This window comes from Exophiala spinifera, assembly GCF_000836115.1.
Source record: "Exophiala spinifera strain CBS 89968 unplaced genomic scaffold supercont1.2, whole genome shotgun sequence".
NCBI lineage: Eukaryota > Fungi > Ascomycota > Eurotiomycetes > Chaetothyriales > Herpotrichiellaceae > Exophiala > Exophiala spinifera.
The window spans coordinates 1,696,800-1,721,348 of NW_015622514.1; the positions used below are offsets into that span (position 1 = coordinate 1,696,800).

The following is a 24,549-nucleotide window of genomic DNA, read 5'->3' on the forward strand; positions in this document are numbered from 1 at the left end:
ATGCAAGATGAACCGTCCAGCTGCTCATTCAGTGAGAGGTCCCGCTACCTAAACTACCCGTATGCGGTGAGTGCAAGCTGCTTAAAAATGACCTGTTCCACTCGGGCGATTTTGCAAACTCTCCCGCCGTTGTACCCCCAATTTCATATTCTGGCTCGCATATAGGAAGAAAGGTCCAACAGAAGACAAACATGATCAAAGGAGCTGATTAACTAAAGGCAAACTTCCTCGACGCAACCAACTTGGGCCCATATATTGTGGTCCTTTCCCCATCCTTAATGTTCCTCCTGCTTTCTTGGCTCCATGAAGACATAAGGAGGAGGTCTTCTGGCGATTGGAATCTGGCTTCCGCATACCGAATCTGCAGGTTGGTGTGCAAAAAACATCGTAAAACTTCACCAAACAAATTGTGGACATGAAGGAGGGGAAGGCGATACCAGAGACTGAGGTCGCGAACGACCATCGGTACCGTCTACCTGGCAGCGCTTCGACACCACAAACATGGCTCTCGATATCTTCACTCTCACCGCCGTCCTCAACACCTGGAGCGTGAAGTGGATGCAGTGGTGGGCTCTCAGCTCTGACTTAGTCTCAACGATCAGCGCAACCTCCCATATTTCACTGCACTGATTATGGAAACGGTGCGGAATCCCTCGGTGTCGTTGCGGATGTCCAGTGTATGGACTACCGCAGTCCGAAGGGAGCAACGGTCACTGGTAATGAACCTTTCCCAATGAGAACAGCGTGAGACGTTGGCGATCGATGGTGATGGCAGCCTGAAATATTGAGAGCGTGTACTCGAGTAGATAGACGGATATTCAGTCCGGGAAGAACGCTGTTAAGTGATGTCTACCACACCATGATTGCTGACAATATTCTCATACAATGGCAATTCTCGTGGCGTGACCAGCAAAAGGGTTGGGACAGGAGTACGAGGGGAGAGTGGTGGTTTTTGAGTGGTGCGGAGATACTACAAAGACACTGATGCTGGTGAGGCTGCCAAGCAGATCTCGCCGGCGACAATCGCGCCTCGCGGTATTTGCCGCTGCGTCCTCATCACATAAATTAATCAGTCTTTGTTCACTTCACCTTTACACTTTTCTTGCCTTGTGCCATATATCTCATCTTTCACTTCCGATTTGCGCTTTCCATAAAACCAGAGTCAGGCTTGCAGAACCTTCCAGACTCCGCAGACATTCCCAAGCCATATTTTAATTCTTTAGTTCAGCCGCATCTGGATTCGCCTGGCCAACCGACATTCGATTTCCAGTCTGAGCCTTTCCCCCAATATGTCTCTCTGTCTCAATCGTCTCCAGGAGGAGAGGTTAGTGTCTCTTCAATATGAGAGGGCGCATTTGCTGACTGGATATTGAAGGAAACAATGGCGGCGCGACCACCCATTCGGCTTCTTCGCAAAGCCAGTCCGAGGTGCCAATGGTGTTCTCGACCTGAAGAACTGGGAAGTGGGAATACCTGGAAAGGAAAAGACCATCTGGGAAGGCGGCCTGTTCAAGTTGACGCTGTCGTTTCCCGACGAATATCCTACGAAACCACCCAAATGTAAGGCACATCCGTTCGTCTGCGCCAGAAGACTGTCTCACCGGCACTAGGCAAATTCGTTCCGCCTCTCTTCCATCCCAACGTCTACCCGTCTGGTACCGTCTGCCTTTCGATCTTGAATGAGGAAGAAGGCTGGAAACCGGCAATCACCATTAAGCAGATTCTCATTGGCATTCAAGATTTGCTCAACGACCCGAATCCTGAATCGCCGGCCCAAGCTGATGCATACAACCTATTTAAGAAGGATAAGGCAGCATATGAGCGTAAAATCAGAAGCATCGTCAAGGAAAATCCCGCGCCGTGAGAGCATTGGACAACGCACACCTCTGAGGGCCCGAAGAGTTATGGGCGATGATCCTACGGCATGAATCAATGATCAGTGTCAGCATCAGTTACAGCGAGGCGTTATGGTACTATTCAGTTGGACGGGACTTTTTAGGAAGATTGGGCATAGAGGGTTCTCTAGGTGCATGTTGCAGAGGCGCAAAGGCGAAGGATTTGGGCGGACATGCAGGATTGGCGACTACGAATTCAGTGTGATGCATTCCACGTGTTGTTGATCGAGAGGGACAAGGTTTACCAGGATCTGCCGCTTTCTAAGCCTTAGCACAATCGAGAGACTCGCCAGGCCTTTGATGACCTGCCTGAGATGTGCAATCCTCCCAAAGGGTGAAAGCGTGGGGGCTGTCTTAGTTGCTCTTTGCCAGAGAAAGGATTGCGGGGAGGTGCAGATGCCTGCCCAAGAGCTGCGCCAGGGGAAATCCACCCGCCAGTAAGCGCCAGGCTCTGTGTAATAGCGAGCAAGAGAGTCGCGTGTCCAAAGACGGGTGTAGAAACTATACAGTAGCACAAGCGAGAAAACCCCGTTTTGAGCTGCCGCAAGAGCCAATTTACCAGGCGTAATAGGATGAGGTGAGGGCAAGTGAGTGGCGGCCATCGGCGTCTCCTGCTCCACCGCAGGTGATAGACTCAGTTGTAGTCAGCCGATTTTCTTATCGTCGGAGCTAGCGAGGTGGGATACAGACTCAGGTAGATCTCGCCTGCACCAGACCGTGAGGAGCGACGAGGCACCAGGTTCGAGGTGAGACGAGTCGCAGCAACGCACCTTGGAGCAGAGGACCAGAAGCCGTACTGGCAGATTTGGGCGCCGGTACGCATATATCTAGATGGTCGAATGAGTGAAAAATAATTTTGGATCTGCCTCTGATACTTTGCTGAGCCAGAGCCACAGCGACGTCCGTCCTCCGGGCTCCAATACTGTCCTGTATCCGCATCCGCACGAATAGCTGAGAGCATTGAGTCATCCATCCCGCTCCAAAATTTCGGGACCAACGCCGCAGTCGCCTCTTTTTTTATTTATCCCACGCCCACGCCCGCCCACACTTTCTCAGTCCTTGCATACACAGTCACACTCTCTACGCCCTCCTAAGCAAGGTGTTTCTTTGTTTCGTGGGCAGTCATGTGTGGTATCTTTGCCTGTCATGGGTGAGTTGGGCTTGTCCACTGTGCGCTTCGGCGGTGCTTGTGCTAATCCATCTGTAGTCATCCGTCGATAGCCACCTTCAAAACCACTGCGCTGCAGTGTGTCAAATGCCTCCGCCACCGTGGTCCCGACTGGTCGGGCAACTGGATTGGAAACAACACAATTCTCTGCCATGAGCGCTTGAGCATTGTGGGTGTCGACACCGGCGCACAACCTCTTGTGAACGATGAAGGAAGCATTGCCCTGGCCGTCAATGGCGAGATCTACAATCACCGAATCCTGCGTAAACACCTGCAGGAGCCATACAACTTCAAGACGCACAGTGATTGCGAGGTTATAATCCCACTGTACATGCAGTACGGGATCGATGCCCCCAAGCACCTGGACGGCATGTTTTCATTCGTTCTCTACGACAAGACCCAAGATCGAACGATTGCCGCCCGGGATCCCATTGGCATTACCTCTTTCTATCTCGGCCGATCGAGCACCACGCCGGGTGCAGTCTTCTTTGCTTCCGAACTGAAAGCCTTGGCCCCGGTTTGCGACAGCATCGAATCTTTCCCTCCTGGCCACGTTTATGACTCGAAAACCGACAAGCTCACCAGATACTTTGAACCCTCATGGTGGGATCCGGAGAAGGTTCCTTCAACGCCTGTGGACTACAAACTCCTCAGAAAGACGCTGGAGAAATCTGTGCTGAAGAGACTTATGGCTGAAGTCCCATACGGTGTCCTTCTGTCTGGTGGACTTGATTCCAGCTTGGTCGCTTCTATTGCCCAGCGAGAATCACTCCGTCAGCGCGAACTCATCTCCTCCCAAACCAATGGTGCAAGTAGCGAGATCAACGGCGATACACCCCAGACTGGTGCCAAGCTCGTTGGAATCGACGACGAGGATGAGCTGTCCACCGTTACATTCCTCCCCCAGCTCCACTCCTTCTCCATTGGTCTCCCTGGTGCGCCAGACACAAAAGCAGCCCTCGAGGTAGCCAAGTTCCTGGGCACCAAGCATCACGACTTCACATTTACCATCCAGGAGGGTCTCGATGCCTTGTCAGATGTCATCTACCACCTTGAGACTTACGACGTAACGACCATCCGCGCTTCAACACCCATGTATCTTCTCAGCAGGAAGATCAAGGCGATGGGAGTAAAGATGGTGCTGAGTGGCGAGGGGAGTGACGAGATCTTTGGCGGGTATCTGTACTTCCATGCCGCCCCCAACAGGGAAGAGTTCCACAGGGAGACCGTGCGCAGAGTGAAGAACCTTCACCTGGCAGATTGTCTTCGTGCCAACAAGTCGACTTCAGCTTGGGGATTGGAAGCCCGAGTACCCTTCCTGGACAAGCAATTCCTAGAAGTGGCCATGAACATCGACCCAGCTGACAAAATGATCACCAAGGACAGAATCGAGAAGTACATTATCCGGAAGGCATTCGACACGACGGACGAACCGGAGACCAAACCTTATCTTCCCGATAACATCCTATGGCGGCAAAAGGAGCAGTTCAGCGATGGTGTCGGCTATGGTTGGATTGACGCCCTTAAAGACAATGCGGAGCTTAACGTCACTGACGAGATGATGAAGAACCCCAAAGCAGAATGGGGCGACGATATTCCTGACAGCAAGGAAGCCTACTGGTACCGAACGATGTTTGACCAGCATTTCCCGCCATATTGCGCGTCAACCGTCATGCGATGGACTCCGACATGGTCAAAGCAGACCGATCCCAGCGGCAGAGCTATTGCGACTCATGTTGCAAGATATGAGAATGGAGAAGTGGTTTCATCATGAGGAATATCAGAGGGTTCAGCTATATTGGTCGGAGTTGGAGTGGTTTTCTTTCGATCAATGAATCAAAAGTCGAAAAGCTCAACAAAAGCTCATAGGCGGATCTCTTCCATTTGTTCACGTATGAGACCTGCAGGAGGTGGGATATGGATAGTTTCGCGGCAAATAGTAGTAACACAATGGACATACCCCTGTATACAAATAGACTGTTTCCAATGTCTAGGCACCTACGTAGTTTGAGTATCTGTATGAGGACTCTGTTCCACTGTATATGTGGCCAGTACAAGCGCTTCCTGCTTTTGCCGAAACACGGTCTTTCAGGGGAAGTTTTCCGACCGCGACGTTGCTGAAAATGGAGCGCTGATTGGCCCTCGGAGTTGGAGAACGAAAACATTGCTTGAGCTTCATGTTCCGCCCCGATTGAGTGTCCATCTGATCACTCTGTCGCTTTCTCCTGACCCTGCGCACTCGTCGTATCTAGCATCTCCTCTACAGTCCCTTTCACTACCCCTACCGCCATCATGTCCGGTGTTCCTGTCCCTTTCAGCGACATCGCTAAGCCAGCGAACGATGTAAGGAAGCTTCTCGTCCCGCCGCCGCCATGCAATGCGGGCATCACTGACAGTCATTCGCAGCTCCTCAACAAGGACTTCTACCACACCACCGCCGCCAACCTCGAGGTCAAGTCCAAAGCTCCCAACGGCGTTACGTATGATTTCCTAGGTGGCACTTCGGAACTGAGCAGGCTCTGATCAAATTTCCACAGCTTCAACGTCAAGGGAAAATCTGCCCACGATGGACCTATTTCTGGCTCGGTGAGCACAACGATATCACAAAAACACTTCATAATATCACATATTAACGGCAGGGGCAAGATTGAAGGAAAATACTCCGATAAGGCTGCTGGTATGGCTCCTATTTTCGCGCACCTTTTGAACAATTCTTTGCGTTGGGGGTGGTAGTGGTCCGCGCACCACACGGGGGGCGTTCGATCTTGCGATAAAACGTGCCTGTGTCGTGAGAAGCGTAGCTTTCCTGTGATCTGATCATTTTTTTTGGCTGATCTGAATTGCGTCTGCAGGCCTCACCATCACAAACACCTGGACCACCGCAAACAGCCTAGACTTCAAGGTCGAGCTAGAGGACAACCTGACCAAGGGTCTCAAGGCCGAGGTCCTGTCCAACTACCTCCCGGCGAAGAGCACCTACGGTGGCAAGCTCAACTTGTTCTACAAGCAGCCCAACATCCACACCCGCCTGTTCACCGATCTTTTCAAGGGCCCCACTGCCACCTTCGACGTCACGCTCGGCCATGAGGGTTTCCTCATCGGCGCAGAAGGAGGTTACGATGTCGGCAAGGCCGCCATCACCCGCTACGCTCTTGCCGCCGGATACTCGCAGGGCAGCTACGCCGCCGCCGTCACCTCGACGAACAACCTGAGCGTCTTCAGCGCGAGCTACTACCACAAGGTCAACACCGAGGTTGAGGCCGGCGCCAAGGCAACCTGGGACTCCACCGCAGGTAGCAACGTCGGTCTGGAGGTTGCGACCAAGTACAAGCTCGACCCAAGCTCGTTCGCAAAGGTACGTCGTGGATTTTTTCTGTGTTTGCGGACAACCTCCTCTTCCCGAGGGATCCCATGAAATGGCCTGATGAGAGAACCTGTTCGTCTCTTGGAGACCGCAGGCACCAATTAATTCTCTGTTGAAATTGAGATTGGAGTTATCCAGAAACTGACACAGAACCCTTCACTTGTAGGCCAAGATCAACGACCGCGGTATTGCCGCTCTCGCCTACAACGTCAAGCTCGGCACTGGAGTCACTCTCGGCCTCGGCGCCAGCCTCGACACCCAGAACCTCAACCAAGCCGCTCACAAGGTCGGCGCCTCCTTCACCTTCGAAGGATAGATGCGCACCAAACATTGCCCTGCCTATCCACTGTATGTTCGAGCATCATGGGCAGCGTGCCGGTTCAGATTGTACAGAATAAGAACGGCGACGCGGGGAGGGGCATAGAGGGGGAGAAGGATGTCCATTTTGATCTGGCGCTGTTTCCAAGTTCGACGGGAAAAGAGGATCGTCATTCGACTTTCCACGTCTTGATGAGGCATTAGTCACGAGAATGTAACAAATCTTCTTCTTCTACCCAAAGCTCGCCTTTTCACATTGCTACATTGAAGTCATTCCGTGCCGTACTTTGGTCGTTCGAGACTGTCGCCGTGTGATCTCTTCACAGGCCCTGATCCCATCTATCATAAAATTTGGCCAACGCATGGGAGCAGTCTGCCATCGATCTGTATATTCAGGAAGGATACGACGACGTTCTCGCAAAAAAATCTAAACTCGCGTCCTCCAGACATTTCTTCCTTCTCTAGTATACACACAGTCGAATACTGTTGAACCAGCTACCAGCCTGGGTCGTTCCGATGTCATCATGCTTTCGTCCACTCATTGCGCGGGCCATCCCTCCGACTACCATCTGCTCGCGTGAGCCCGCCCCTCGGAGTGTTCGCCATGCTGATCACGATCGTGCCGACACTGACGCCGAGCACTATTACGCCAGCAACCACGATGAACCGACCCCAGAAGTCGTTCTCCTCGGCGGCCGCGGCCCGTGCGGCTTCCACCTCTGCCGCACGTCGGTTCGCACGCCGGTAGTCTTCGTGAGTCTGCGTCTTGAACGTGCTTTGTGGATCGAAGGCGAAACCAGTTCCCGCGGCGTCGGCGTCGGTAAATGCTGCCGAGTTGAACGTACCTGCCTGAGCCTGCGCTTGCGCGTGGCTCGTCGTGTTTGCGCTGGGTTTCCCGTGGGCGTAGAATGAAGGTGGAGGGCCCTTGAACGCGCTGCGGCGCTTCGAGAGACCCGTTGCCGGTCGCGAGCCGGCGTAGGTTTTTCGCGCCGTGTGCGAAGAGTGGTGTCCGTGGGCGTGATGTGCTCGCGAGTGGGAGTGTGAATGATGGCCGTGGTGCACGTGGTACACGTCTCTGTCGTACCGTCGTCTCTTCTCCGGGTTGGCGAGGACACTGTATGATTCCGAGATCTGGGCGAAGCGCTCGGCGGCTTTGGGGTCCTGTCGGTTGCGGTCCGGGTGGGTTTCCTTGCTCAGGACGTAGAATTGTTTCTTGAGCTCCGACGCTGTGGCGTCGGGAGGCATGCGCAGGATCGCATAGTGATTCGGGGGATCCGCGGACGACGAACGCAGGCGAGAATGCGAGAATGCACGTATCTGTCCTCGTGCCTTCGGACTCTTCAATTTCAAATTAGGAGTGGAGTTGTTCGTAGAGGCATAGGTGGATAGGCTCCGTGTGCGTGTGCATTTTTGGTCAAGAATTCGGCCGTGAAAGGAACCGATACGGAGCGATGTGATAGTTGAGAAGGAAGTCGGGCGTAGGATCATGCCTCATACTTGGATCGAGGTGCTACGCTGGTTATTGTTTGGATGGGTGCAGATAGACGAGTATAGAGGCCGACCTCAAGGCATCATGCAAGTTTGTTGATTTGATTGATACGAGTAGCAGCGATAGGGACGAATTGCAGTATGTGACGTCTTGCAGTTTCTGACACTGCGTGGTTTCGCTCATTGGCGGGTTCTGGCTCGCCCGCAATTTTTCCCGCCCGAGCCAGATTCGGTGCCTACCATTATGGGCGAGAGAAAAGTCACTACAACGCAGCCTGGTATTTCCCCCTCCAACAACACGAGTTTTCACCGTGGCACAGTTGAATCTCGTGCCATGGCAGCCAAAACAGCAGACGAGCTGTCCAAGCTCGCTCTCAACGGCAGCGCTGCCCCCGCGGCCAACTCTCCGGCCCACGGCACCAACGGCGTAAACGGCCATCTCTCAGACCAGGACGACTCCGACGACGACGATGCGACTGCACCTGGCACCGGAAACACAGCAACCGGTGCGGCAAAAAAGAAGAAGAAGAAGAAGCCAAAGAAGAAGAAGACCACTCCCAAAGTACAGTCCGACCCTCCGCGCGTCCTCTTGAGCCAACTCTTCCCCAACGGCTACCCGGTTGGCGAAGAGGTCGAATACAAGAACGACAATGCTTACCGTACGACGAACGAGGAGAAGCGCCATCTGGATCGTATCAACAACGACTTCTTGCAGGAGTACCGACAGGGCGCTGAGGTCCACCGCCAGGTGCGCAAATGGGCGCAGGCCAACATCAAGCCGGGTATGACCTTGACGGAAATTGCGGAGGGCATTGAGGACGGCACCCGTGCGCTCACAGGGCACTGGGGTCTCGAAGAAGGCGATAATATCAAAGGTGGTGTTGGCTTTCCCACCGGATTGAGCATCAATCATATTGCAGCGCATTACACACCGAACGCAGGAAACAAGTGGGTGCTCGGCGAGCAAGATGTCATGAAGGTGGATTTCGGTGTGCACGTAAACGGACGGATCGTGGACTCGGCATTCACCATGACTTTTGATCCCAAGTACGACAATCTCCTAGCGGCGGTCAAGGATGCGACGAACACCGGCATTCGTGAGGCCGGAATCGACGTGCGCGTTTGTGATATCGGCGCCGCCATCCAAGAAGCTATGGAATCCTACGAAGTCGAGCTTGACGGGAAAACCTACCCTGTCAAGGCCATCCGAAACCTGAACGGCCACGACATCGTGCAGCACAGTATTCACGGTGGGAAGAGTGTGCCCATCGTGAAAGGTGGTGATCAAACCAAGATGGAAGAAGGGGAGATTTTTGCAATCGAAACATTCGGCAGTACTGGGCGTGGCTATGTTGTGGATGACCTGGAAGTTTCACACTATGCTCTGCGATCCGATGCTCCGAACACTGCCCTGCGCGTGCAAAGCGCGAGATCGCTATTGAATGTCATCAAGAAGAATTTTGGAACGCTCCCTTGGTGTCGTCGGTATCTTGATCGGCTTGGACAGGAGAAATATCTACTCGGATTGAACAACTTGGTTCAGTCAGGCATCGTTGAGGCTTACCCGCCTCTAGTGGACGTGAAGGGCAGCTACACCGCGCAGTTTGAGCATACAATCTTGCTCAGGCCAAATGTCAAGGAAGTTGTCAGTCGTGGTGATGATTACTAGGGTGTGAGAAAGGGTGGAGCCAGCCACAGCACTTTGAAGCCTTGGGATACAATTATGGCCCCCAGGAAACGGAGGGACGAGTATTCAATGCAAGTTTCCCACCGTGGCAGGACCGCAAGAGCCCCATCAACATCTCAAGTATCGACATTTGCCGTCACACGTTATGAAATGAATGAAAAAGCATTTATCTTGGCTGTATTGAAGGACTCCCAAAACATGATATCTCTAACGAGTTCTTCTTACGTTTAGCCTGAAATTCGGCGCGTTAGCAATAGTATCCATTGAACCGTCCACTGTCATTTTGCTCTAGTTGTACGGAGTATGGAGTCCATCGATCCCCGGCATCGTCGAGGGCTTCTCCGAATATCATGGTATAAAATCCCAAAGTTGCGAGTTGCGCCTTGCAACATCTCGGAAAAATAATATGCCGTCAGAATTCTGGGCTTGATAACTACAACGCCCTATTCTTTAGAGTCAGTCCACTTCTACCTTTCCACGCATGTCTACTTTCGCAGAAGGTCCTGGGCATCTTATATTTGATGTCGTTTAAACAGTGTTCTCTTCACCATGGCTGAAAATTCAGAAATTGTTGTCGTAGGGTGAGTAGCCTGACTTTCTTACCGATTCGCGTCATATCACTCGCTACTCCGCATGGATACTGGAATGCTCCTTGTATACGAAGCCGTACTTGCGTACTGACACGTCGTAGCGCTGGTGTCCTTGGTCTCACGGCTGCATTGACGCTGCAAGAACATACAAAGCAACGGGTGTTGATCATAGCATCAGAATTTCCAGGCGATGAATCTATCAACTACGCTTCACCCTGGGCCGGCGCGCACTATCGACCCATGCCGGCTCTGACGCCGGCCGATATCCGTGCTCAGAAACTCATGACTGTGACGAACGCAGTGCTCCGCGACCAGGCTTCTTCGCACCCGGAAGCCGGCATAAAGTTCATGAACGCGTACGAGTACCTCGAGGCTCCTCCCGAGAGCTACGTCGGTCTACGAGGAGGCTACGGCGACATCGATGGGTTTAGGGTTCTCGACAAGTCAGAACTACCCAGCGGTGTGCAATGGGGCAGCACATACCGCACGTGGAGCCTGAATTCTCCCGTCTACTGCGCGTTCTTGATGCGGCGATTCATCCACCGCGGTGGGAAAACGTTGCGCATGAGACTGGTCAATTTACTTGAGGTTCCGCACGTCGCGCCGCGAAGTGCCGTGGTCGTCAACTGTTCTGGAGTCGGGTTTGGAGATGCCGAGTGCTTCCCAACGAAGGGGCAGACATGTCTTGTGAAGAACGCCTGTGACAGGACCATCACGCAGCAGAACAAGGATGGAAGCTGGACCTTCATCATCCCGAGGCCATTGGAGGGTGGGACGGTGATTGGAGGGACGAAGAATCCGGGCGATTGGTCGTTGGGGGCGAGTGAGGAGGTACGGAGGACGCTGCTGGAGCGTGCTGCCGCCATGTACCCGCCCATAACTGCAGAAGGGGGTTTTGAAGTCATTAGAGATATCGTGGGCCGGAGGCCGACGAGAAGAGGAGGACTGAGACTGTGCACGGAAATGATGGAGGTCGACCCCGACAAAGGCAAAGAGAAGAGGACTTTGCAACTCGTGCATGCTTATGGTGCGGGTGGTTCGGTGAGTCTTATGTCCTTTCTTCGATTGCTGTCCAGGTGGCCAGTCCACTGACCACCTCACCTTGCCGTGGTATCATGGTACGCTAACGGACAAGCAGGGTTACGAATTATCTTGGGGCGTTGCACGGGAGATAGCCGACTTGGTGGCCAAGGGACAGCGGAGTGCATTGAAACCATCGCTTTGAGGAATATGTGATGCCATGAATAATGATACATAATGTCAAAGTATCGTCAGCTTGTCCGAGTTCAGGACATGACTGCTGCGGTCCAAGGATCGATGATGCCTCGCGACCTCAGCTCGCTCCGTCAGCCTGGGCTCGCATGGTGACCCGCCGCTATTGCAGAAAAGATTTTATAGCAGCTGGGCACTAAGTTAGCATGCTGGCTATTACTGCCCCGTCGTTCGTCAACGAACGATCGATGAAATCTTCCACTACTCAAGCACGGAGTATTCGGAGTGGGTTGTTGTAACGGCCACAGCAGGCGGGAGAAGTGTCAGGAGACTGATCATGTGACCATCTTGGCAAGCCTTGTCCTCGCTCTAGATTCCCTCCTGGGATTTCTTCGGCATAGTGGATGCTCGACGACTCATAGATGCAGAAAAACTTCCTCCACTTCCTTGACCTCAATACAGCAACTAGGAATTCAATTGCGTATGACTATTTTGACTGTTCAACACCCTTTGAAGACGATAACAAACTGTGATACATCGTGCGAGGTCGCAGGTGATTTGTGCAAAAGATGTCCACATTCGGCAGACATTTTCGGGTCACCACCTATGGCGAGTCACATTGCCGTTCGGTTGGATGTATTGTGGATGGCTGTCCGCCTGGAATGCAACTGACAGAGACGGATATACAACCGCAACTGACCCGGCGGAGACCTGGTCAATCCGCATTGACTACCCCAAGAAACGAAAAAGATCGGGTCGAAATCCAGTCAGGGACTGAGTTCGGTGTAACGCTTGGGACGCCCATCGGTCTCATAGTACGGAATGAAGACCAACGGCCAAAGGATTACGGCGGAAAGACAATGGATCTCTACCCTCGACCGAGCCACGCCGATTTTACTTACCTAGAAAAGTACGGCGTGAAGGCGAGCAGTGGCGGAGGCAGAAGCAGCGCCCGTGAAACGATAGGTATGACTTTTGCCGCTGCATCCGATATCATGTCCTAAACCCTCGCAGGCAGAGTGGCCGCCGGTGCCATTGCAGAGAAGTACTTGTCTCTGGCGCATGGTGTTGAGATTGTCGCCTTTGTTACATCGGTGGGAGCAGAGCACCTTTTCCCTCCAACCGTCGATCATCCGTCGCCTTCAACCAATCCAGAATTTCTGTCTCTGATCTCAAAAGTCACGAGACAAGAAGTCGATTCTTTTATTCCTGTTCGATGTCCAGATGCAGGTGCCATGGAGCGCATGACGAAAGTGATCGAGAAGTTCCGCGACGCCAGTGACAGCATTGGGGGAACAGTGACTTGTGTGATCCGAAATTGCCCGATCGGGCTTGGAGAACCTTGCTTTGACAAGCTCGAAGCAGAGCTGGCCAAAGCTATGCTGAGCATACCAGCTACCAAAGGCTTTGAGATCGGTTCTGGATTCGGCGGTTGTGAAGTACCAGGTTCAATCCATAACGACCCTTTCATGGCCACAGGGCCGGATGATAGCGGGAAAAGGAGATTAATTACCAAAACAAACAATTCTGGCGGAATCCAGGGCGGTATTACGAACGGGCAACACATTTATTTCAGAGTAGCCTTCAAACCTCCCGCAACGATCGGGCAGGCACAGCAAACGGCCACATTCGCCGGTGAAGATGGTCTTCTGGAGGCCAAAGGTCGACATGATCCCTGTGTCGTCCCCAGAGCCGTGCCAATCGTCGAGGCTATGTCGGCTTTGGTTGTAATGGATGCTCTCCTTTCACAAGTCGCCAGGGAGAGCGCCAGGAGCGCTCTGCCCCCCCTGAAGACAACGCTACCGGCCAAAGAGACGGGCACTGCGGCGGATTTCAAAAAGGTCGGCGAGCATCTCAAGGCTGTGTCAAGCAATGGCACGAACTGACATTGGAAGGATTGCTCCGCTAAGAGGATGCCGGCACCTTTTTCCGCGTGATTGGGGCTGGATTCTCCATGTACATACTGCGTAGACAGGGCTATGGTTCCCCTAGACTTTGTGACTGTAGTATCCGTACCAAAAGTAAGGCGCTGAGGGGTACGAGTACGCCATCTGCATCTTAAGTTTTTAGCCATGGTTCGATGGCGCAATAATAGCGTATACACAAGGTCAGGGCAAAGGTCGCATGAAACAATGCTTCACATGCTGGACTTGGCTCGATTCGGCTATCTCAATCTCACGCGGTTGTCGTGACAACAGACCCAATCAAAACACGCTGCCTCACGCCGTCCATGCACCCAATTCTTTGGCATTTGCACAAGGAGCCACATCTATTGCAGACACTCCAAGCCTATTGGGCCCGTTTGATGACTGCTGCAAACCTCGCACGACCGCTGGTCGCCCAGGAACCCTAGGTTTAGACTTGTGGTCAGCGTGGCTGGCGACTATCCGCATCTGTTTACGACCCTTGTACCACATACAGTCCAATTGCCCCGCGACAAAGTTCACGCAGTCCAGCCTCCAGACTGTGTAGTCTCTGTCGAAACCTTGTCGTAGCATCAGAGGGGACTCGACTCCCACCTCTCTTGAAAACAGCAACCGGGCCATCATCTTCCTCGACTGGCCAGCCGCAGATGGATTTGCTCAACATCCCAAACACCAACACTGCCCGACAATGACTTGAAGACAACCACTGAGTTATGTTACTCCTACACGCTCTGTTTCACGCCGGTCTCTGGGCCTTGGTTACACCTGTGTCTGCGCAACTTCCCTACAACCCAACACGAATCATACCCACGAAGAATGGCGACCTTGCTTACATATTTACGCCGCAGTCGTCGTCCTCCTCCCAGTTCTCACTGTACTCGATAAACGTCTCTCACGGTTTCAATTCGACGTCGACAAAGGATACGCTGACTGAAAATCTGCCATTTCTGTCTGGAACGGCTTCAGAAGCATTCATCGCGATACCTGATGAGGAGGGCATCACCGTATTGGCAGGAGACTGCAATAACAGCACGCAAGAGATTGGACTGTGGAGGCTGGAGACAAAAGACGGGGAGACGAATAGTACCTGGCTACATTATCCGCTTTCCACAAACGACACGTCCGTACGGCTCAGATATCTCTCAGCCGGGTTTTCGTTTTCTCCGACCGATTCCAGTGACGATGTGTCGTTGTACGTATTCGGGGGGATGTGCCCCAAAACATCCACTCCCAATTCCGCCGACTGGGTTTCCGATGCCACATACTCGAACACTATGTTGACGCTGGCCCCAAGCTCTGGGTCCTCGAGCATTTCACCATATCAATTGTCTCTGACGGGAGCAAGAGCGCCACCTATCGCAGAAGCTGGGCTCACCATAACACCATTGACACCGGTCTTTTCAAACACGTCTGACACAAGTGTATCCCAGCAACAGAATGTCGTTCTGCTCGGTGGCCACACTCAAACCGCATTCATCAACATGTCTCAACTAGCGATATTTTCTCTACCACAGGAGTCTTGGGCATTTGTCGGTGCTTCCCAGCCTCAGGACGGGACTACGGTCGAACCTCGATCTGGACACAGCGCGGTACTGACCTCTGACGGATCCAGAATTCTTGTGGTGGGAGGATGGGTGGGAGATGTATCCACTCCTGCACAACCGCAGCTGGTAGTACTGGAAGTTGGCCAAGGCTACGGCGGCGAAGGGAACTGGGAATGGACGGCACCTTCTGCATCTTCGAGTCCTTTTTCCGCCGAGTCAGGAGTCTATGGTCACGGTGCTGCTCTGCTACCAGGAGATGTCATGGTGATATACGGGGGGTACTCGATTGGCAAGTCAAGTACACGCAGGAGGGATGGGGTCGTGGGAGACATCTTGTTTCTTAACATTACGACAATGTCTTGGTCCAGTACATACACGAACCCTTACCCGTCTGGGTCCCCCACAGCTGTTGCGGGATCCAGTGCCTCATCCTCCGGCTTGCGACCTGCGGAAAAGGCTGGTCTGGGCGCCGGTCTTGGTCTAGGAATAGCAGCAGCCGCTGGTGTGGCCATCGTTTGGCTTCTGTACTCGCGCAAACTGCAGAAAAAGCGAGCCATAAGGGAGAAGGAGTTGCGCGAGCAGGCGCTGGGCAGTCGCAGTCGCTTCCAAACACCCAGCCCTCCGCCTGATCATGACTTGGATGCTCCTAATTTTCGCTCTGCTAGTTGGGGTGCGCTGCAGGAAAAGCATATTGAAAGTTCCGGCAATCCTTATCCTTGGGCTCCAGTTAACGCTCCAGGGGAGCCTGGGAGGCTGGAAATCCCCCGCGATGAAGATGGGAATTATGCGAAGCTTGCAGAGCGTACTGGAGTACTGATGGAGGTACCCAGTCCCACGCGAGGGCTGAGGAGAAGTCTGAGCAATAGAGTATCCATGAGTTTTGGACCTTTCAATCAACACCCTCCAACCGGGGTGCCAGACTCAATGTTTCGGATCGACGAAGAGGACGAGGGTAGTCAAAGTGGCTCTTCCAGGCGCATCAAGGGTCTCCATGGCAACCTAGACGGCAATTCTATCAAAAGCGATCCATTCAAGGACCCTACAACTGCCGTCGAGGATCCGGCAGCCCGCCGAAAGAAAGAAGTCGAAGGCTGGGTGGAGGACTGGCAATCTGCCGCGGAGTCCTTCAGCGTATCAAGGAGTACCAGTCAAGCGTACAGTCGAACACATTCAAATCTTTCTTCATTTCCTCCGCTAACCACTGGTGGAGACGTATCAAGGCAAGGTTCCCCAGAGAAGTCAGACCGCACCGGAAGCAATTTGTCTGAGAGCAGCGCGTTCACGAGCTCTTCAATCCAAAGGTCTATGACTGGCACGATATCGCGCAACGTATCTCAAAGAAGTGTCAGTGCGGGTTATGCGTTGTTCGCAGGGGCAGCGGCTGCGATGAGCAGATTTGGCGGCGGCCGCGGAGCTCAGAATGAAACCACGAACAATGGCGGGCTCTCTCGAGCGCCGTCAAATCGAAGCGTTTCGCTGAACACTGACTCGAACGGGCGTCCAAACGCCCGTGATAATGCCGACAAATACGCGTTTGCCCGTGGGAATCCTTGGGCCCCAGTTCCACTGGGCGAGAGCCAAGGTCTTCTCAAGACGCGAGGTCAGCCTCAGGACAATCGGTCATACAGGACGTTGCCTGAGAGCACTCTAGCAGACAGGTATGCGAATGCAAGCAGTCTCTCCGGCACGACTCGGAGAGCCATGAATCTGCTTGGTAGTATGCGGCGCGTTTTTACAGGCACTGGCAACGTCGATGTCCATGAGCGCGTCGGCGCGCTGGAAGCCCGGAGTACTCAATCTAGCCCGACAAAGCGGCCTGAGATTATAGACCTCGCTCCGAGCAGAGCTTTAAGCGTAGGAGCATCGTCATTCTGGCGTGGGAAGCGCGGAGCCAAGGACTGGGATGAAGACCTGCCAGCTCGAGGTGAAGCTGGGCCATCCTCAACGCATAGGAAACCTCTTCCGGGCCAAGCTGTTGACGAAAATGATGAGGAACTGGGCGACGAAGACGACGACTGGGATGTCGAGACTGCCGTGCAGAAAAGAGTAGTCCAGGTCATGTTCACAGTGCCGAAGGAGAAACTGCGCGTCGTCAACGCCGATGCGTTGAGTCTTTTAAGCAGCAACAGAAGCGAAGCCGACCACGAAGAAGACAGAGAGAGGGAAAACATCAAGAGGATGAGCAGTGTTCGGGAGGGTGATAATGAAGACTATGAACCTGACGACTCCACGACTCAAATGAAAGGAAAGGAGCGGGAGCACTGAGTGGACCAGCGGGCGAGGCTGGACCAAAACTCTTCATTGCATTCTTGTACTTAACTTGTTCTTGTGCTCTTGCGATATAGAGCCTGGGTTTGGGCAGGCTATCTGATCTTGTAGGACTTGGTGCAGGTTGACGTGTCTCGAGCCAAGCCACGGAGTTAGAGAGTCGAGGTTGGTCATGTACTGTATATTCTCTATATCTATCTTAACAGTAGTAAGTTAACATTGCTCTTTATTGGTACTTTTGGAACGCTCCGTGCATTTGTCAGCGATGTTTATGGTGGGCGGATTCAGGCGCGTAGACGGGGGGGTGTTCTTGTAGCCCGTGCCGAGATCGGTGGGCTCCTGCGCAAACCTGTAATTTCGGGACCTTTGCACAACACACTTGGTTGACAGAATCGAGCACACGTCCGGCATTGCTGGGGATGGCATGTTTCCATGTAGTCTCGAACATCGACGGAGGCTGGTTGTTGGCTTGCGGCAGATGCCAATGGCCCAGGCAGAAAAGGGAGCCGGAATTGCTGACGAATGCTGTTCACGTCAGACAGTCATTTTGTACCAATATTGCGGTGGCAATGGAGACTTGCAGCAGAATTATTTGGTCAGACAGTATTACAAGGTTCAAAAGCCGGGGAATGACGCAGTGGCGATATGGGTGACATTGAGGGGCCAAGTCCTGCTCATTAACGAAAACGCGAGAACGCGTACTAAATGGGTCTCGACAAGGCGCGTTCCTGCATATAACTGTTTTGCAATCCATTCTCTGCTTTGTTTCCTCCCATCTACGCCTCTTTTGCTTCCTGCTGCCTGCGTTTCTACAGCGACAAGTCCTTAGCAAGAACGCAGATAGACACATAAGAGGAAGCTTTTCCTCTACCGTGCCCTTCGTCTTTGCCGGTACCTCATCACCACTTTTCTCTCTTCACTGAACTGCATTGCAAGATACCGCCCTAGATCGCCATCATGTTCGTCTTCAAACGAGGTAAGGTTTCCTCATCCCTCGATGGGGCCGGCGGCTCACGAGATGGGTCCTCGAGAGACTCGTCGACACGGACGTTCTCGCTGACAGAGTTTTCTAGATGGACGCAAAGAACGCGTTCAATTTGACAAGATCACAGCACGTGTCTCGAGATTGTGCTATGGTCTTGATCCCGAACACGTTGATGCAGCAGCTATCACCCAGAAAGTGATCTCTGGTGTTTACCAAGGTGTTACCACCATTGAGCTAGACAATCTCGTGAGTTTCATCCTACCTTATGGCTCGCTGTTGCCCTTGCTGATTTCCAACCCAGGCCGCAGAGACCGCAGCATACATGACCGTCACACATCCCGACTATGCCATACTGGCGGCTCGTATTGCTGTTTCCAACCTCCACAAGCAGACCAAGAAACAGTTCTCGTCTGTAATCTCAGATCTCTACCATTACGTCAACCCCAAGAACCAAAAACCTTCTCCCATGATCTCGAAAGAGACTTACGAGTGTGTCATGAAGCACGCCGATGAGCTCAACTCGGCCATTGTATATGACCGAGACTTCAACTACCAATACTTTGGCTTCAAGACGTTGGAGAGATCATACTTGCTCAAGATCGGCAAACAAGTTGCTGAACGACCACAACACATGTTGATGCGTGTGTCTGTTGGTATTCATGGCGATGACGTCGAGAAGGCCATCGAGACTTACAATCTGATGTCTCAGAAGTGCTTTACTCACGCTTCTCCTACCCTGTTCAATGCTGGAACGCCTCAGCCCCAACTGTCTTCATGCTTTTTGATTGACATGAAGGAGGACAGCATTGAGGGCATCTACGATACACTCAAGACCTGTGCTATGATCTCCAAGACCGCTGGCGGTATTGGTCTCAATGCTCACTGCATTCGTGCCACTGGCTCATACATTGCTGGCACCAACGGTACCTCCAATGGCCTCATCCCCATGCTAAGAGTCTTCAACAACACTGCACGTTATGTCGACCAAGGTGGCAACAAGCGCCCAGGTGCCTTCGCCATCTACCTGGAGCCATGGCATGCGGATGTCTTCGACTTTTTGAACTTGAGGAAGAACCACGGCAAAGAAGAAGTCCGTGCTCGTGACCTATTCTACGCCCTGTGGACTCCTGATCTTTTCATGAAGCGTGTTGAGAAAAACCAGGATTGGACCCTCTTCTGCCCTCATGAGGCTCCCGGTCTTGCTGATGTCTATGGCGAAAAGTTCGAGGCTCTCTATGAGAAATACGAAAAAGAAGGACGTGGTCGCCAGACTGTCAAGGCTCAGAAGCTGTGGTATGCTATTCTTGAGGCTCAGACTGAGACCGGTACACCTTACATCCTGTACAAGGATGCATGCAACGAGAAGAGCAACCAGAAGAACTTGGGCACCATTCGAAGCTCAAACTTGTGCACGGAGATTGTCGAGTTCACTTCCCCTGATGAGGTGGCTGTCTGCAATCTTGCCTCGCTGGCACTGCCGACTTTCGTCGATCAGTCTACTGGCGAGTATGACTTCGGTCGCCTGCACGAGGTTACCCAAGTAGTCACTCGAAACCTAAACAAGATCATTGACGTCAACTACTACCCGGTACCCGAGGCAAAGAAGAGCAACATGAGACATCGACCTGTTGGTCTTGGTGTTCAAGGTCTGGCGGATGCTTTCCTCGCACTACGTCTACCATTCGACTCTCCAGAAGCCAGACAGCTCAACATTCAGATCTTCGAGACCATTTATCACGCCGCATTGACAGCCTCTTGTGAGCTTGCCAAGGAACAAGGCACCTATGAAACGTATGAGGGCAGCCCAGTCTCACAAGGCATCCTTCAATATGACATGTGGAATGTCACTCCTTCCGACCTCTGGGACTGGGATAGCCTGAAGGCAGAGATTGCTAAGCACGGTGTCCGGAACTCCCTGCTAGTTGCTCCCATGCCTACTGCATCGACCTCCCAGATCTTGGGTAACAACGAATGCTTTGAGCCATACACATCGAACATCTATTCTCGACGTGTGTTGGCTGGTGAATTCCAAGTTGTCAACCCATGGCTGCTGAAGGACCTGGTCGACCTGGGTCTCTGGTCTGACAATATGAAGAACCGTATCATTGCCGAGGGTGGATCGATTCAGAACATTCCAAACATCCCTGATGACATTAAGGCTCTGTACAAGACCGTCTGGGAAATCAGTCAGCGTACTGTTCTGCAGATGGCTGCCGACCGTGGTGCCTTCATCGATCAGTCTCAGTCACTCAACATTCATCTCAAAGAGCCAACCATGGGTAAGATCACATCCATGCACTTTGCCGGCTGGAAGATGGGCTTGAAGACTGGCATGTACTATCTCCGAACTATGGCAGCCACCCAACCCATTCAGTTCACCGTGGACCAGGAGCAGCTCAAGGTCGCAGATACCAATGTTGCCCGGGAACGAAGTGCTCCTAAGAAGCGGACCTCACTCGGTTATGGACAGAGTTACACGACTTCCTCTGTGCGACCAATGTATGCTTCCAAGAACTCCAACTCCAGCTTTCACGGCGGAGCTACCTCGATGAATGGAATCCCAACCCCAACATCGACACCTCCGCCAACAGAAGACAAGCAGCTCGCCAGCAAGCTTGCTCGTAGCCGTCTCAGTGACGGTGCTAGCAGTGGCGAACCCAGCCCTAAGGTCTTGCCCACCGACCCCGTCGGAAATCCCATCATTGAGGAGAGCCTCGAGGATAGAGAAGCCACCAAGGCTCTTCAAGATGAGGATAAGGAGAGCGACTCAGAGGAGCGTGAGGGTGATATTTATGCTCAAAAAGTTCTGCAGTGTAAGTTTCTTCCCGCCGACTGTCGTAGTTGGTCAAGACTAACGTGTGTCACAGGTTCCATTGAGAACAAGGAGGCATGCATCATGTGCAGTGGTTAGATGATTGATGTATTGAATGTATGCTGGGGTTGGTAAGGTTGGTTTGCTGGCACTGTCAAGTGCACCAGCGAGCACGTTTCCAATGAGCCACAAAACATTTTGGATGGTTTTCATAGTGTTGATTGTACAGACGGAGTTTGAAGGCATGGCATGATGATGTTGGGTGTACGGGAATGGGTCCAGTACTGGATTGAATGGGATGTAGTAATGAGACTTTTTGGCCATTTGGCCTCGACAGGATTCAATTTTTCAAAGTTATGATCTATTGACACAACTTGCAGTCTTTGTTGTCTTGATTTCTTGGTATCCTGGTGGGGGTTTGGACGATTTGAGGATGTTTGCGAAATGAACATCAATCTTGGATACGGTCGGAGTGAGTTTTTATAAAGTTTCCCTTGAACAGGAGGTCAACGTACGAGTATATATATACATACACGTTTACTTGCTTATTCGGTGTGTCTCTCGATCCGACCCCGCCGCCCGAGGTGAATCTTCTCCGTCTCGATGCCCAAGCTACGTGGGTACCTCACGTACCTACGTACCAAGGTGGACAGAGGTGCCTACCTAGGTAGGTTACCTGGTACTTGACGAGGGCTCCCTGCGAGGGAGGGAAGAAAAAAAAAGAAAGAAACAAACAACGTACGGCCTCCGAGGTACACAGATAGATGGCATGATCTGTGGCGCCCGTTCGAGGTTCCCGTCCCCCCGTCCGCCGTCGACGTCGCAAGCATCCAATTCATCAATGAAGTGCATGGCCGCCCACTGGTGTCATGCCCTAACTAACTAGTGTACCTTCGTAGCCAGGTAGGTACCATACAGAGGTGATCGTCTCACCACACGGCGTAGCTTGGGCAGGTAGGTAGGCATGCAAGTATGTAGGTAGATGTACACGGTTTTTTTAAACCCACCAGGCACGCTGCCCGGCCTCTTGTAAAATCAATAGACTAGCTTAAGGTACGTACGTAAAGGTAAAGAAGTACCCAAGGTGCCTCCTCATCGGTGGCTACCCAGCTCTGCCTCTCTTTCTCTCTCTCTCTCTCTCTCTCTCTCTGTTTCTGTATTCGCTGTCTGTCTAACGACCCTCTCCCTCAACTCGCTTTCTCGCAAACCCGAGTGTTATGCGATAAAAACGGGGATACGGACCTTATAGAATGTCCGGTGGTGGGAGAGGCCGGATTGTTGGTGCGGGATGATACACCTTCGTAATGCGACACCCTCAAGTTTCAAAGATTGCTCGTCATCAGGAGCTCAAAACCAGGCCTTGGGGCAAACCTGGGGCAGTGTAGGGCAATGTGGACGGGGCGGTGCTGTTGGGCGTGATAGATAATTCGTGATATCAGCCAAGATGGCAGTACCACCGCATTTCTGGCTAGAGTGACAGTGCTGCTGTGTACATAGGTAAACTGTCGGGAATACGGAGTACTTCTGGCAGCAATAAACCATCTGCGTCCCAACCTAGCTCACCAAAACTCGTCCCAACATCCTGCTGTTGATCGAGTCGAAAGCTGGGGGGTACCTGTAAGAGGGTAATAATGTTCTGCTTCATATTCCCTGCTCGCCATTCTCTTTCTTCAATTGCTCGCCCTTGTCTTGAGCACGGCGAATGAGGCTCTGTAGCCACTCGTATGTGAGCATGGTTGTCATGGCGGCCGGAACGGCTCGAATCAAGTTTGTGCCGATGCCAGCATAAAAGGCTCGCCAACCTTCTTCTTTGAGAATGACTTTGCACATGTGTAGGATACCGGTGTAGCGTGCTTTCACTGCCAACCCGTCCGAGGTAGCAAAACCATGTCTGCGTTGCTGGGTCTGAAGTCGGGTGCGAAGTACTTCGTGTGGGTATGTTGCTGTACTAGCACAGATTTTGCTCAGAAAGGTGGCGGCTGAAATACCAACCCAGTTTGCACTGCTGTCTTCAGGTGGGTGTTCACCGATGCCATAGCCAGTAAACTTCATCTTGAAGTACTCATACAGGGGAAACTGAACCGCGACATGGGTCAAGCCGAGCAGGGCAGGTGTCAACCCCGAGTAGAATGACCTCATGCCTTCATGGCGATACATTTTTCTGGCGGCGTCGAAAGTTGAGGTGTAATAGTAGGGCGCACGCATGCCGTCACTTGCAGCTTTGGCGCTCTGTGTCATGAATCGCGTCTTGATGACCCATATGGGATTCGTTAATATGGTCGAGCAGGCGCCCGCCGTCAATGATGAATAGCAGCGGGCCACCCACCAGCTTCCACACTGATCATACCAGAACTCTCTGGTGTTCTCGTATACAGTCAAGTAAACCGCCCATGTGGGTAGGTAACCTAGTAACATAGGACCTAGTCCGCGGTACATGCCACGGACACCCTCTTCCCGCCATATTACGCGAGCCGTACCGACAATGCCTCTGTACAGTTGATGGGGTTGTGTCTTGGATTGGTATCTTGATTGGAAACCACCCTGGGCTTGTAGTTTCGTCTTGATCACATCGAGCGGGCAGGTGACGATACCGGAAGCAAAGCCAGCACCTGCTCCGCATATTGGGCTTATCCACGCCTTCGGAATCGATGTCGAGTATATCTGTAACTTGGGAGCAAGAGAATTACTCGGTGGACTCGTAGGCATTGTATTGTGGTTTCTTGGGGTGGATGTCTCTTCGGTCGAGATAGCATATTGATTGGGCGACAAGATAGCTGGGGTTTGTTCAGGATCTCGTTCAAAGGACATCCTTTGAGTGTTGTATCTTGAGGTTAAGAACGGAGGATCGCATATGACGTGCTCATGGCGGAGAGAGTTCGGTCTTGAAGTTGTTGAGGAATGCTAGAGGAGGTCGCTTCGAGAGGGGGAGAAGTCAAGTGCTCTCCGCTGCACCGTCTACTCGGTGTCGTGAAAGTGTATCGTATTGCGGGGTCTGACCGGAGCCAAATTGCTCCTGTCAGCGGTTGACAAAGGCCATGGATGATTAGGATAAAGCACGACTCAATGAGGGTTGGGAGCGGGGACGAGATCGGGTCTGAACGATATATGCTGAGCTGGAGGTTGGATGTGGAAATGGGATGGTTGAGCAGGAGAATAAGGTAATGCTGGGGGATGGTGGAAAGTGGGCAAATACGGACTGCAACTCGCCGACAGTACGTGTAGTTACGGAGACCAAGGAAGATTTGACGACGAGGAGCTTGCGCCTTGCGGTGAGCGAGAGCCGAGCGGAGATT

At 52.6% G+C, this 24,549-nt stretch overlaps 10 protein-coding genes across 10 annotated transcripts; 8 read left to right on the forward strand and 2 right to left on the reverse strand.

Moving 5' to 3' along the window:
- Window positions 1-1,289: 1,289 nt before the first annotated feature.
- On the forward strand, window positions 1,290-1,864 carry PV08_02911 (SUMO-conjugating enzyme ubc9; the record flags this gene model as incomplete). The annotated part of the gene is made up of 3 exons (XM_016377268.1): window positions 1,290-1,324; window positions 1,376-1,560; window positions 1,611-1,864. The coding sequence occupies 3 exons, from the start codon at window positions 1,290-1,292 to the stop codon at window positions 1,862-1,864; spliced, it is 474 nt and encodes a 157-aa protein (XP_016238838.1).
- Window positions 1,865-3,019: 1,155 nt separating this feature from the next.
- Window positions 3,020-4,837, forward strand: PV08_02912 (asparagine synthase (glutamine-hydrolyzing); the record flags this gene model as incomplete). The annotated part of the gene is made up of 2 exons (XM_016377269.1): window positions 3,020-3,045; window positions 3,103-4,837. The coding sequence occupies 2 exons, from the start codon at window positions 3,020-3,022 to the stop codon at window positions 4,835-4,837; spliced, it is 1,761 nt and encodes a 586-aa protein (XP_016238839.1).
- A 518-nt stretch (window positions 4,838-5,355) lies between these two features.
- Window positions 5,356-6,743, forward strand: PV08_02913 (uncharacterized protein; the record flags this gene model as incomplete). The annotated part of the gene is made up of 5 exons (XM_016377270.1): window positions 5,356-5,406; window positions 5,470-5,543; window positions 5,601-5,740; window positions 5,916-6,418; window positions 6,594-6,743. The coding sequence occupies 5 exons, from the start codon at window positions 5,356-5,358 to the stop codon at window positions 6,741-6,743; spliced, it is 918 nt and encodes a 305-aa protein (XP_016238840.1).
- A 524-nt stretch (window positions 6,744-7,267) lies between these two features.
- Window positions 7,268-8,233, reverse strand: PV08_02914 (uncharacterized protein; the record flags this gene model as incomplete). The annotated part of the gene is made up of 1 exon (XM_016377271.1): window positions 7,268-8,233. The coding sequence occupies one exon, from the start codon at window positions 8,231-8,233 to the stop codon at window positions 7,268-7,270; it is 966 nt and encodes a 321-aa protein (XP_016238841.1).
- A 244-nt stretch (window positions 8,234-8,477) lies between these two features.
- PV08_02915 (methionine aminopeptidase 2-1) lies at window positions 8,478-9,902 on the forward strand (the record flags this gene model as incomplete). The annotated part of the gene is made up of 1 exon (XM_016377272.1): window positions 8,478-9,902. One exon carries the CDS (start codon window positions 8,478-8,480, stop codon window positions 9,900-9,902), a length of 1,425 nt encoding a protein of 474 aa, XP_016238842.1.
- A 567-nt stretch (window positions 9,903-10,469) lies between these two features.
- PV08_02916 (uncharacterized protein) lies at window positions 10,470-11,735 on the forward strand (the record flags this gene model as incomplete). Its single annotated transcript, XM_016377273.1, has 3 exons — window positions 10,470-10,501; window positions 10,612-11,551; window positions 11,649-11,735. The coding sequence occupies 3 exons, from the start codon at window positions 10,470-10,472 to the stop codon at window positions 11,733-11,735; spliced, it is 1,059 nt and encodes a 352-aa protein (XP_016238843.1).
- Window positions 11,736-12,291: 556 nt separating this feature from the next.
- On the forward strand, window positions 12,292-13,608 carry PV08_02917 (chorismate synthase; the record flags this gene model as incomplete). The annotated part of the gene is made up of 2 exons (XM_016377274.1): window positions 12,292-12,688; window positions 12,737-13,608. The coding sequence occupies 2 exons, from the start codon at window positions 12,292-12,294 to the stop codon at window positions 13,606-13,608; spliced, it is 1,269 nt and encodes a 422-aa protein (XP_016238844.1).
- Window positions 13,609-14,360: 752 nt separating this feature from the next.
- PV08_02918 (uncharacterized protein) lies at window positions 14,361-17,456 on the forward strand (the record flags this gene model as incomplete). The annotated part of the gene is made up of 1 exon (XM_016377275.1): window positions 14,361-17,456. One exon carries the CDS (start codon window positions 14,361-14,363, stop codon window positions 17,454-17,456), a length of 3,096 nt encoding a protein of 1,031 aa, XP_016238845.1.
- Window positions 17,457-18,416: 960 nt separating this feature from the next.
- PV08_02919 (ribonucleoside-diphosphate reductase large chain) lies at window positions 18,417-21,355 on the forward strand (the record flags this gene model as incomplete). The annotated part of the gene is made up of 5 exons (XM_016377276.1): window positions 18,417-18,435; window positions 18,533-18,690; window positions 18,746-21,112; window positions 21,197-21,257; window positions 21,312-21,355. 5 exons carry the CDS (start codon window positions 18,417-18,419, stop codon window positions 21,353-21,355), a joined length of 2,649 nt encoding a protein of 882 aa, XP_016238846.1.
- Window positions 21,356-22,897: 1,542 nt separating this feature from the next.
- On the reverse strand, window positions 22,898-24,064 carry PV08_02920 (uncharacterized protein; the record flags this gene model as incomplete). The annotated part of the gene is made up of 1 exon (XM_016377277.1): window positions 22,898-24,064. One exon carries the CDS (start codon window positions 24,062-24,064, stop codon window positions 22,898-22,900), a length of 1,167 nt encoding a protein of 388 aa, XP_016238847.1.
- Between the last annotated feature and the right edge of the window lie 485 nt (window positions 24,065-24,549).